The following is a 13,244-nucleotide window of genomic DNA, read 5'->3' as shown; positions in this document are numbered from 1 at the left end:
AAGCACAAAATTTTATAACTATTTGTAACTTATTCTATTTACTAATCATTTTTATTTTATTTGTGCAGGTCTACAAAATTGCATTAGCATTATGGGGTGATGTTGCCCTAGCAAACATTGAACTGTTACATATATCAACAAAAACCCCTTAACAACTTCTATGCAAATAAATGAATATGATGATAAAAATCATAATATTTTATTACAAATATTTTTAACCATTATTTTATAGAGATCAACACAAGGTACACATTCTTAATTCGTTATTCACATAATTTAAATCAAAGGTTACTTATTATGAATTTTGCTACATTTCCAACACTTACACAAATAAAAAAGAAAATAGCTCCAGTCACATGAACCAACCGTAAATACTTGCTAGATATTTTAATATTTTTATTTATAAATATAATTATATATTATTTATTACATATTATTCATAAATAGCAGCGGGAATTTTGGAGTTGGGATATTTTAGTAATTAGGTGAGCCACGCTGAACTGTCAATCGAAAATCCCGCGCAAGTCCCGCCCACGCCTCTGCAGAATTGCTCTAGAATTTCTCGGAGACCCTTCCTTTGATGCGTCCCCTACTAGTTTCGTGGAATCGGCGAAAAACAAATGATTCATTGCTCTTGCTGTCGGGGCTAGAAGCATGATCTCCTCCCTTCTTCCATTGCTCTGTTGAGTATCTACCCATGATTTCGGCATTCCCTTGCTTGATCCACTAAGATGATAACCACGCCGAACTGGCCACCGAAAATCCCGCGCAAGTCCCGCTCACGCCTCCCTACCTTCTCGATCAGCTGATTCTGATTTAAAACTCTCATCTTCAACTTCTCAAATAAACCCACGATATCCTTCAGAAATAAATAATCGCCGGCCATTTCATTGATTTTTGCAACAGCTGCTAGCCATTTCATTGATTTTTGCAACAGTTAGCTGAAAATGGATGCTGAACTCGGTAACAGCGAAGAGGAAGTTTTTGTCAGAACGGGTAAGAATAAATCGACGCCAGGCTCAGTTTTGTTCTTTCCATATCTAGTTCAGTACTAAACTGAAGCCTGTTTTTTCTCAGGTACTGTTTGGACTTGTATTGCACATATAATAACCGGGGTTATAGGTTCGGGTGTATTATCGCTGGCATGGAGTATTGCCCAATTGGGGTGGATTGCAGGCCCTACTTCTATGCTTTTACTTGCAATGGTGACCTATCTTTCGTCTGTCCTCCTCTCAGATTGCTACAGATCTCCAGATCCAGTTACTGGGAGAAGGAACCGAACATATATGGACGCCGTGAAGCTATATCTTGGTACTGTATATTTTCCCATCTGTTTTATTTTCTCGTTTCTAACAGTCGTCTGGTAATCAACATTTGAGCGAAGATTGCAGAGACTAAAATTATAGTCGAAAACCTTTCGGTATAGCCTGTGTAATTTTGTCCAGTGGTTTTTCAGGTGAAAAACACAGATGGTTTTGTGGGCTGCTCCAGTTTGTGAGCATGTATGGATTTGGTATTGCTTACACTATTACTACTACGATCAGCATGAGGTACTTTGTTCTGTGAAACCATGTTTTGTATTCATCTTTAAAGAAACCACATTAAGCTCGGTTTTCTTGCTGATCTCGTGTTTAATGCAGAGCTATCCAGAAATCAAATTGTTTCCACAATAAAGGTCACAAAGCTTCGTGCTTGTATGGGGACAATTTTTATATGCTTTTATTCGGAGCAGTACAGATCGTCTCCTCCCAGATACCAAATTTCCATAATATGGAGTGGTTATCTTTTGTAGCAACAATCATGTCTTTTTCCTACTCTTCCATCGGCTTCGCGCTCGGTTTTGCAAAAGTAATTGGTATGTTTTTTCAGCCTGTATTTAATGAGAATGGATTTCTTCCTCCCATTTCATCAAAGGATTGTTTGCTACGTGGTGCTAACTAATCTCCTAGACCGACACACCGTGCAAACCCATGGCTACTCTGCTGAATCTTTGTATCTTAGACGAGCCTCTGTTTGGTCGCAGGAAATGGAAGAATAAAAGGAAGTATAGGAGGAGCCAGCAAGAGGACTGCAGCCCAGAAAATGTGGACAGTTTCTCAAGCAATTGGAGATATAACATTTTCCTATCCTTACTCTATCATCTTACTTGAGATTCAGGTGATTAGTCTTTAAACCCAATTCAGATATTTATTCACAGAATTCATTCTTTTTCCAAATCGGGACTAACGAGGAATGAGTTACATTGTATTAAATGTAGGATACTCTGAAGTCCCCACCAGCAGAAAACCGAACCATGAAGAAAGCTTCAATGATTTCCATCTCCATTACCACCTTCTTCTACCTCTGCTGTGGATGTTTTGGTTATGCAGCTTTTGGGAACGAAACTCCAGGAAACCTCTTAACAGGGTTCGGCTTCTACGAGCCTTATTGGCTCGTTGATTTTGCAAATGTTTGTGTAATTATTCATCTAGTGGGAGGATATCAGGTAAGTCAGAATACAACAACAACTCTCTCTAAAGGGTTCATATCCTGTTTGCTTCCTTAACGAATTTGAATCTCTATGGCGATTTCCTGTAGGTATACAGCCAACCAGTGTTTGCAGTCGTAGAGAGATGGTTGTCAGAGAAGTATCCCAACAGTGCCTTCGTGAATAACTCTTACAGGCTGAAAATCCTATTTTTACCAGCATATAATGTGAATCTTCTTAGATTGGGCTTTCGAACTGCTTACGTTGTGACCACAACGGGGATTGCCATGATATTTCCCTACTTCAACCAGGTCTTGGGTGTGCTGGGTGCATTGAACTTCTGGCCCTTGACAATCTATTTCCCCGTGAAAATGTATTTTGTACAGCAGAAGATAGCCCCGTGGACAAGAAAATGGGTTATTCTTCAAACTTTTAGCATTATTTGTTTGATAGTCACACTCGTGGCCTTAGTTGGCTCAATCGAAGGTTTAATTAAGGCCAAGCTAAGCTAAGAATTATACGGGATTTTGGAGTATAAGCCCAGACTCAATTAATGGGATTATTTGTGCCATTGTGGCTGTCGGGAGTAACTCATCTTGTAAATTGCATTAGAGTGAATTGTATTTATTTCAGAAGTCTTTAAGGAAAAGATTACTCGAAAAAGGAGGACGAAATATATTTTTCACAACTACACAACTAACCTTTGAGAAGAATCGACATTTTACTTTGTCACGAATGCTGTACATCTTGCCTGTATCATCAATAGTATCAAATGTGCATGCACAGAACAATGGGAAGCTACTAAGTAATTCAAGGAGGGATTTTTATGCTGAGATGCAGAGGATAGTACAGGCTTCCATGGCCATTACACCCGGGCTGGTCTACCTTCTTTGGGAGAATCACAAGCGATCCAATTCTCATCACCCTCTCTTCATGTATCACAAATGGAGTTTGTAATGCAGTTCACCCAGATCATTTTTCCGTTAAGAAATAGGGCTTGATCATGCGGAAGACCAGGTTTTCATGATGATTACAATAGATTTCCGCTAGGTTCTGGGGTTGTAAGGTTATCTGTAGAAGGAAAATAAAAGAAAAGAAGATAAATTGTAATAAAAATACAGAATGTTAACTGGATTAAAAATGCACGGAAAATAGTGATAACTAATCAGGAGCAAACATTCAATGTTTAGTGAACTGGAGCAAAAAACCTGACAGTGGCAACAGATGGAAGTATCATACGCTATGCACAAGATAGAAAAAAAAAAAAAAAAAAACTAGCCTGTACTGGTGGCTTTTCATTAAAAAAACAGAAAATAAATTGCTTGCCTAGTTTCCTGTCTAAAGACCACATTTACAGAGAATGATAAATCCAGCAAGCCTAAAAAGCACGGAACATGCATATTCACCTAGTTTGAAAGCCAACATGTAGAAACAAGTCATCTTTGGGGTCAAACAGATAATTTTGGTAATTCCTCAGCGAAGACAACTTTTTTGTCTTAAATTCTCCCAAAGTTGATAGAAAACTGGGTCTTCAACCCAATGCATCAAAGGAGGTTTGGAACATAATTGCTTTTCAAGAAAATTAAAAAAAAAGAAGAAGGTAAAACTACATCTGCCATTTGTTCATATTCGTAATTATTATGGTATTATTGGAAGTGCTAGAAAAAAAATACCTTTCAACCGATGTATATGTCAGGCTTCATGAGTTACAGGCAAATTTAGACACGTTCATTAGCATTGCTAATATTTAGGCAACTAATTGTCTCTCCTCAGGGTCGGGAATGACAATATCAAGCCTCATCATGGATCTGGAATCTTTGCTCCTGCTTGTATGCACAACTCAACCACAGCCGGTGCCTTACCATAGAACCTTGTCACTGCACCCTTTAACGGGGGACCATCTGGATCACTAACATGCCAGACATAGTTTGGTGGGATCACCTCCTCCAGTGTCGCATCCTGCCATCCATGCTTACCATCCCTCCACTGGTGCTTGAAGGCCCCCACAAAGCTTTGCATTACGGCCCCATGGCCCCACATGAACCTCAGAGCAATATCCACATGCCTTCACAGTATACTTGTTCATCAGCTTCCTCACACCCCCTTCTTACATTTTCATACGCCTCAAGGGTCTCGTCTGCAAGCCTTTGTAAATCAGATGGTGCAGGACAAGACTGCATCATATGGGCCCCATAGGTCTCAAGCTCTGCAAGCACGGATGACGAATCAGAAAATCGAACTGGATTCTGCGACCAAATGGATCATAGAGGTGATAAGACTCAATAGGAGTGAGAACATCATTAATGGAACCCTTGACCCATGTGTGAAAGATCCGACATCGTGCATTACCTGGGCCATTGCAGTCCTAGATCTCGTGGCCCACGGAACCCACATGAACTCCTGGACACATGCTGCGATCAGAAGGCATGGGCTTTCATGTTTCTTACATCCATTTGCTATGTCTTTAATAGACCTCAAATTAGTGCTACTTACTTTAGACGGAGTAAACAACAATTAAAGGAAAATTAGTGGTATTAACAGTGATTAAGGGTGGACGGGGGCATTTTTAGAATTTCACAATTTTCAAAGTTTTGGGAGAGAACTTAGAGAGGCAGCAAAGGGAGAGAAGAGGAGGCGTTGTTTTGTCTTCAGAGCGTAGCTCAGGGAGAGTACTGGTCTCTTGAATAGCAGTGGTTATTGGCGACTATTTCTGGTGAGTTCTACATCGATTCCGACTGAGTAGTTTCCGTTTTCACCTTTATTTTAAGTGTGCTTAGTGATTACGGTTATCAGGGGTTCATTAGCGCTGTAGAGGATTCATCGTCGACTCGAGGGGAGTTTATTTCTTTCGATTTCAGCAGTGAAGGTTTGTCGATTACTTTTCTTTGGCTTGAAAATCTTTATTTGTATCAGAGTGAGGTTGGGTTCGCCTTTGGATTTTTGGCAGTGAAACAGAGTTCTGTTTCTTCCCGTTGATTGGATTCGCACAAGTTTCCGTTTCTATCAGAAGCGAAGAGGTTTCTATCAGAGGTACAACAACAATATCGGGAGCGTTGTCTGCTCGAGGGTGGGTTCTGTTACGATTTCGACAGTAAGGTGATATTGGAAGGGTGGGTTTTGACTTCGAGGATTGGTAGAGAAGAAGAAGCAGAGTAAAAAAAAAAAAGGGCAGGAAACATAAAATATGTCTACAAAAAACCAACAAAGTCAATTAGAAGACATAAATATTAATGATAAATATGATGAACATCATATAGAAAAATAGTCCAAAAAGTTTCTCACGATTGTGAGTTATGAGTACATGCATTGCATTGTTTATTTAAAGGCTATAAATTAATTTTTTATTTGATTTATTTTTTCCATATTTTTTTTCATTTTTCTTTACTCTTCGTATAGATTGCTTTGGATTTATTTAATTAAAATATTAATTTTATTTATTTTCAATGTTATATTATTTATTCTACTTTTCACCCCTTGCATCACATGAGTCTTCCGTTAGTGGCGTTAAAATCAACCTAATCCTTACATTTATATAATAAAATTTATAAAAAATTAAAAATAAAATAAGTATATTCAATTTGTCACTTTCAAATTTCTTAGGGATGAGAAGACAGTTACAAACACTGAAATTGAAAATTAATTGTTTGATAAACGAATTTTGGAGTTGGGGCCAAATTCAATTCATTGAACTATTTAGTGAATCAAACAATTTTATTGAATTTTTTGTCCTTAACTTCTTTTAATTGATAGAGTCACTAGTATAGAAAAAAATTATTAGGAGATTTTGAAAACTTGAGGGACACTTTAGTAATTAGACGAGATGATAGCCATACTTAACAGTCGATCGAAGATCCCACCCCAAGTCTCACCCACGCCTCCGTCACTTGCTCGATCCGCTGATTCTCGATTTAAGGTATCTCCTATTCAACTTCTCAAATAAAACCTTCTCCTACCTAGAAATAAATATGATAACTCACTTTTGCCGGCTATTGCAGTGATTCCTCAAACAACTCAGCAAAAAATGGATGATAGTTCTTGCCACGGGGAATCTGCTAAACTCGGTGATAGTTCTTACAATGGGCAATCTGTTGAACTCGGTAATAGTTCTTGCCATCGACAATCTGCTGAACTCAGTGATAGTTCTTGTCATCGGCTATCTGTGGAACTCAGTAATGAGTGTTTTGTCAAAACAGGTAAGGATAAATCAACGTCAGTTAAACGCTCAGTTTTGTTCTTTCCCTATGTGATTTGGTCCTAAACTGAAGCGTGCAATTAAAATTTTTTCCTAGGTACCGTTTGGACTTGTATTGCACACATAATAACTGGCGTTATCGGTTCTGGTGTATTATCGTTGGAATAGAGCATTGCGCAATTGGGGTGGATTGCAGGCCCTACTTCTATGCTTTTACTAGCAATCGTGACATATGTTTCGTCGGTCCTCCTTTCAGATTGCTACAGATCTCTAAATCCGATTAGTGGGAAAAAAGGAACTTGTTGGGTATAAGACCAAAGTCCCAAATTGACTAGAAGTGGAGAGGATTTAAGTGTGGACACTATCTCTATTGGTATGAGGTGTTTTGGGGGTAAAACCCAAAAGCAAATCCATGAGAGCTTAGCCCAAAGTGCACAATATCATACGAATGTGGTGATAGGTAGTGTCCATAGTCCTTACAAATGGTATCAGAGTCTTTTGGGGGTAAAACTCAAGTGCAAATCCATGAGGGCTTAGGCCCAAAGTGGATAATGGAAGTAAGCATTTACATAATTAGAATCTCGTATAAATTTATACTTTGGGGGAAAACATAAAATATGTTTATAAAAGTCAATTAGAAGACAAAAATGATGAACATCATGTAGAAAAATAGTCCAAAAAGGTTCACACGATTATGAGTTATGAGAACATGCATTGCATTGTTTATTTAAAGGCTATAAAATTATTTTTTTATTGAGTTATTTTTTCCATATTTTTTCATTTTTCTTTACTCTTCTTATTGTTTGCTTCAGATTTATTTAATTAAAATATTAAAATTTATTTATTTTCAATGTTATATTACTTATTTTTCTTTTCACCCCGTGCCTCACATGAGTCTTCCGTTAGTGGTGTTAAAATCAACCTTATCCATACATTTATAAAATAAAATTTATAAATAAATATATTCAATTTGTGATATTCAAATTTCTTGGGCATGAGAATATGGTTACAAATATTGAAATTGAAAATTAATTGTTTGAGAAGCGAATTTGGAGTTGGGGCCAGATCCAATTCATTGAACTATTTAGTGACTTAAACAATTTTAGTGATTTTTTTGTCCTCTACTTCTTCTAATTGATAGGGGACATTTTAGTAATTAGATGAGATGATAGTCACGCTTAACAACCAATCGAAAATCCTGCACCAATTCCCGCCCATGCCTCCGTCACTCGATCGATCTGCTGATTCTCGATGTTAGTATCTCCTATTCAACTTCTCAAATAAAACCTTCTCCTACCCAGAAATAAATATGCTAACTCACTTTTGTCGACCATTTCAGTGATTCCAGCTCTGCTGAAAATGGATAATAGATCTTGCCACGGGGAATTTGCTGAACTCGGTGATAGTTCTTACCATGGGCAATCTGCTGAACTGGATGATAGTTCTTGCCATCGACTATCTGCTGAACTCGGTGATAGTTCTTGCCATCGACAATCTACTGAACTCGATAATCATTTTAAGTAGCGAAGAGGAGTATTTTGTCAAAACGGGTAGGGATAAGTCGATGTCAATTAAACACTCAGTTTTATTCTTTCCCTTTGTGATTTGATCCTAAACTAAAGCATGCAATTGAAATATTTTCCTAGGTACCGTTTGGACTTGTATTGCACACATAATAATTGGCATTATCAGTTCTGGTGTATTGTCATTGGCATGAAGCATTGCGCAATTGGGGTGGATTGCAGGCCCTACTTCTATGCTTTTACTTGCAATCATGACATATATTTAGTTGGTCCTCCTTTGAGATTGCTAAAAATCTCCAAATCTGGTTACTTGGAAAAGGAACCTATTGGGTATACGACAAAAGTCCCAGATTGACTAGAAGTGGGGAGGATCATAGATATATAAGTGTGGACACAATCTCTATTGATATGATGCCTTTTGGGGGTAAAGCCCAAGAGTAAATCCGTGAGGGCTTAGGCCTAAAGTAGACAATATCATACCAATGTGGAGATAGGTAGTGTCCATAGTCATTTCAAATAGTATCACAACCTTTTGGGGGTAAAGCCCAAGAGCAAATCCATTAGGGCTTAGGCCCAAAATGGATAATGGAAGTAAGCATTTACATAATTATAATCTCGTATAAATTTGTACTTTGGGGAAAAGCATTAAATATGTCTACAAAAAACCATCAAAGTCAGTTAGAAGATATAAATATCAATGACAAATATGATGAAGATCATATAGAAAAGTAGTTCAAAAAGGTTCACATGATTGTGAGTTATGAGTACATGCATTGCATTGTTTATTTCAAGGCTATAAAATTAATTTTTTATTTGATTTATTTTTTCTATATTTTTTTATTTTTTCTTTACTCTTCTTATTGTTTGCTAAAGATTTATTTAATTAAAATATTAAATTTTATTTATTTTCAATGTTAGATTACTTATTCTTCTTTTCACCCTGTGCATCACATGAATCTTCCGTTGGTGGCGTTAAAATCAACCTTATCCTTAAATTTATATAATAAATTTTATAAATAAATTAAAAATAAAATAAGTATATTCAATTTGTCACATTCATATTTCTTAGGGATGAGAAGATGGTTACAAACATTGAAATTGAAAATTAATTGTTTGAGAAGCGAATTTTGGAGTTGGGGCCAGATCCAATTCATTGAACTATTTAGTGACTCAAACAATTTTAGTGACTTTTTTGTCCTTAACTTCTTCTAATTGATAGGGTCACCTAGTATAGAAAAAATTTATTAGGAGATTTTGAAAACTTAGGGGACAATTTAGTAATTAGATGAGATGATAGCCACGCTTAACAGCCGATCGAAGATCCCGCCCCAAGTCCCGCCCACACCTCCATCACTTGCTCGATCCGCTGCTTCTCGATTTAACGTATCTCCTATTCAACTTCTCAAATAAAACCTTCTCCTACGCAGAAATAAATACGATAACTCACTTTTGTCAGCAATTTCAATGATTCCCGCAACAGCTCTATAGAAAATGGATGATAGTTCTTGCCACAGGGAATCTGTTGAACTCGGTTATAGGTCTTACCATGGGCAATCTGCTGAACTCGGTGATAGTTCTTTCCATCGACAATTTGTTGAACTCGGTAATCGTTTTAACAACGAAGAAGAGTGTCTGGTCAGAATGGGTAAGGATAAATCGACACCAGTTAAACGATCAGTTTTGTTCTTTCCCTTTGTGATTTGGTCCTAAATTAAAGCCTGCAATTGAAATTTTTTCCTAGTTACTGTTTGGACTTGTATTACACACATAATAATTGGCGTTATCGGTTCTGGTGTATTGTCGCTGGCATGAAGCATCGCGCAATTGGGGTGGATTGCAGGCCCTACTTCTATGCTTTTACTTGCAATCGTGACATATATTTCGTCGGTCCTCCTTTGAGATTGCTAAAGATCTCCAAATCCGGTTACTGGGAAAAAAAACCTATTGGGTATACGACCAAAGTCTCACATTGACTAGAAGTTGGGATGATCATGGATATATAGGTGTAGACACTATTTCTATTGGTACGAGGTCTTTTGGGGGTAAAAACCAAAAGCAAATCCATGAGAGCTTAGGCCCAAAGTGGACAATATCATATGAATGTAGAGATATGTAGTGTTCATAGTCCTTACAAATGGTATCAGAGCCTTTTGGGGGTAAAGCCCAAGAGCAAATCTATGAGGGCTTAGGCCCAAAGTGGATAATGGAAGTAAGCATTTACATAATTATAATCTCGTATAAATTTATACTTTGGGGAAAAACATAAAATATGTTTACAAAAGTCCAACAAAATCAATTAGAAGACATTAATATCAATGACAAATACGATGAACATCATGTAAAAAAATAGTCCAAAAGGTTCTCTCGATTGTGAGTAATGAGTATATGCATTGCATTGTTTATTTAAAGGCTAGAATATTAATTTTTTTATCGATATATTTTTCATTTTTCTTTACTCTTCTAATTTTTTACTTCAGATTTATTTGATTAAAATATTAAATTTTATTTATTTTCAATGTGATATTACTTATTCTTCTACATGAGTCTTACGTTAGTGGCATTAAAATCAACCTTATCCTTACATTTATATAAAAAAAATTATAAATAAATTAAATATAAAATAAGTATATTCAATTTGTGACATTCGAATTTCTTGGGGATAAGAAGATGGTTACAAACATTGAAATTAAAAATTAATTGTTTGAGAAGCGAATTTTAGAGTTGGGGCCAGATCTAATTCATTGAACTATTTAGTGACTCAAACAATTTTAGTGACGTTTTTGTCCTTAACTTCTTCTAATTGATAGGGTCACCTAGTATAGAAAAAATTTATTAGGAAATTTTGAAAACTTTGGGGACATTTTAATAATTAGACGAGATGATAGCCACGCTTAATAGTCGATCGAAAATCCCGCCCCAAGTCCCAACCACGCCTCCGTCACTAGCTCGATCCGTTGATTCTCGATTTAACGTATCTCCTATTCAACTTCTCAAATAAAACCTTCTCCTACCCAGAAATAAATATGACCATTTCAGTGATTCCAACTTTGCTGAAAATGGATAATAGTTTTTGCCACGGGGAATCTGCTGAACTCGTTGATAGTTCTTGCCATCGACAATTTGCTGAACTCGGTAATTGTTTTAGCAGCGAAGAGGAGTGTTTTATCAAAACGGGTAAGGATAAATTGATGTTAGTTAAACACTCAGTTTTGTTCTTTCCCTTTGTGATTTAGTCCTAAACTAAAGCCTGCAATTAATTTTTTTTCCTAGGTACCGTTTGGACTTGTATTGCACACATAATAACTGGTGTTATCGGTTCTGGTGTAATGTCGCTGGCATGGAGCATTACGCAATTGGGGTGGATTGCAAACCCTACTTCTATGCTTTTACTAGCAATCGTGACATATGTTTCGTCGGTCCTCCTTTCAATTTGCTAAAGATCTCCAAATCTGGTTATTGGGAAAAGGAACTTGTTGGGTATACGACCAAAGTCTTAGATTGACTAGAAGTGGGGAGGATCATGGATATATAAGTGTGGACTCTATCTCTATCGGTATGAGGCCTTTTGGGGGTAAAACCCAAGAGCAAATCCATGAGGGCTTAGGCCCAAAGTAGACAATATCATACCAATGTGAAGATAGGTAGTGTTCATTGTCCTTTCAAATAATATCAAAGCTTTTTGGGGGTAAAGCCCAAGAACAAATCCATTAGGGTTTAGGCCCAATGTGGATAATGGAAGTAAGCATTTACATAATTATAATCTCGTATAAATTTGTACTTCGGGGGAAAACATAAAATATGTCTAAAAAAATCCATCAAAGTCAATTAGAAGACATAAATATTAATGACAAATATGATGAAGATCATGTAGAAAAATAGTCCAAAAAGGTTCACATTATTGTGAGTTATGAGTATATGCATTGCATTGTTTATTTAAAGGCTATAAAATAAATTTTTTATTTGATTTACTTATTCCATATTTTTTTTATTTTTATTTTCTCTTCTTATTGTTAGCTTCGGATTTATTTAATTAAAATATTAATTTTTTTTTCAATGTTATATTATTTATTCTTCTTTTCACCCCGTGCATCACACGAGTCTTCCGTTAGTGGCGTTAAAATCAACCTTATCCTTATATTTATATAATAAAATTTATAAATAAATTAAAAATAAAATAAATATATTTAATTTGTCGTATTCAAATTTCTTGGGGATGAAAAGATAGTTAAACATTAAAATTAAAAATTAATTGTTTGATAAGCGAATTTTGGAGTTTGGGCCAGAAAACCGAACCATGAAGAAAGCTTCAATGATTTCCATCTCCATCACCACCTTCTTCTACCTCTGCTGTGGATGTTTTGGTTATGCAGCTTTTGGGAACGAAACTCCAGGAAACCTCTTAACAGGGTTCGGCTTCTACGAGCCTTATTGGCTCGTTGATTTTGCAAATGTTTGTGTAATTATTCATCTAGTGGGAGGATATCAGGTAAGTCAGAATACTTCAACAACTCTCTCTAAAGGGTTCATATCCTGTTTCCTTCCTTAACGAATTTGAATCTCTATGGCAACTTCCTGTAGGTATACAGCCAATCAGTGTTTGCAGTCGTAGAGAGATGGTTGTCAGAGAAGTATCCCAACAGTGAGTTCATGAATAACTCTTACAGGCTGAAAATCCTATTTTTACCAGCATATAATGTGAATCTTCTGAGATTGGGCTTTCGAACCGCTTACGTTGTGACCACAACGGGGATTGCCATGATATTTCCCTACTTCAACCAGGTCTTGGGTGTGCTGGGTGCATTGAACTTCTGGCCCTTGACAATCTATTTCCCCGTGAAAATGTATTTTGTACAGCAGAAGATAGCCCCGTGGACAAGAAAATGGGTTATTCTTCAAACTTTTAGCATTATTTGTTTGATAGTCACACTCGTGGCCTTAGTTGGCTCAATCGAAGGTTTAATTACGGCCAAGCTAAGCTAAGAATTATACGGGATTTTGGAGCTACATATCCTATGGTATAAACAGCATCTGCCCAAGCTCAATTAATGAGATTATTTGTGCC

The 13,244-nt window shown here is 36.6% G+C and overlaps 2 protein-coding genes and 1 pseudogene across 2 annotated transcripts; 2 read left to right on the top strand and 1 right to left on the bottom strand.

The window, feature by feature from the left end:
* The first annotated feature begins 947 nt into the window (after positions 1 to 947).
* On the top strand, positions 948 to 2,979 carry LOC137940825 (probable amino acid permease 7). Its single transcript, XM_068785949.1, has 7 exons — positions 948 to 996; positions 1,078 to 1,363; positions 1,500 to 1,550; positions 1,641 to 1,855; positions 2,024 to 2,157; positions 2,258 to 2,485; positions 2,578 to 2,979. The coding sequence occupies exons 1-7, from the start codon at positions 948 to 950 to the stop codon at positions 2,977 to 2,979; spliced, it is 1,365 nt and encodes a 454-aa protein (XP_068642050.1).
* Positions 2,980 to 4,214: 1,235 nt separating this feature from the next.
* LOC137940824 (APO protein 1, chloroplastic-like) lies at positions 4,215 to 4,895 on the bottom strand (annotated as a pseudogene).
* Positions 4,896 to 6,488: 1,593 nt separating this feature from the next.
* LOC137940823 (probable amino acid permease 7) lies at positions 6,489 to 13,162 on the top strand. Its single transcript, XM_068785948.1, has 3 exons — positions 6,489 to 6,660; positions 12,466 to 12,668; positions 12,761 to 13,162. The coding sequence occupies exons 1-3, from the start codon at positions 6,489 to 6,491 to the stop codon at positions 13,160 to 13,162; spliced, it is 777 nt and encodes a 258-aa protein (XP_068642049.1).
* The last annotated feature ends 82 nt before the right edge of the window (positions 13,163 to 13,244 follow it).

Source organism: Aristolochia californica, unplaced genomic scaffold (genome assembly GCF_029961685.1).
Source record: "Aristolochia californica isolate CCGP_79_NKW_82.1479 unplaced genomic scaffold, dmAriCali1.0.hap1 SCAF_9, whole genome shotgun sequence".
Classification (NCBI taxonomy): domain Eukaryota; kingdom Viridiplantae; phylum Streptophyta; class Magnoliopsida; order Piperales; family Aristolochiaceae; genus Aristolochia; species Aristolochia californica.
Note: the sequence above shows the minus strand (reverse complement) of the source record. Positions and strands in the feature narration are given on the sequence as shown.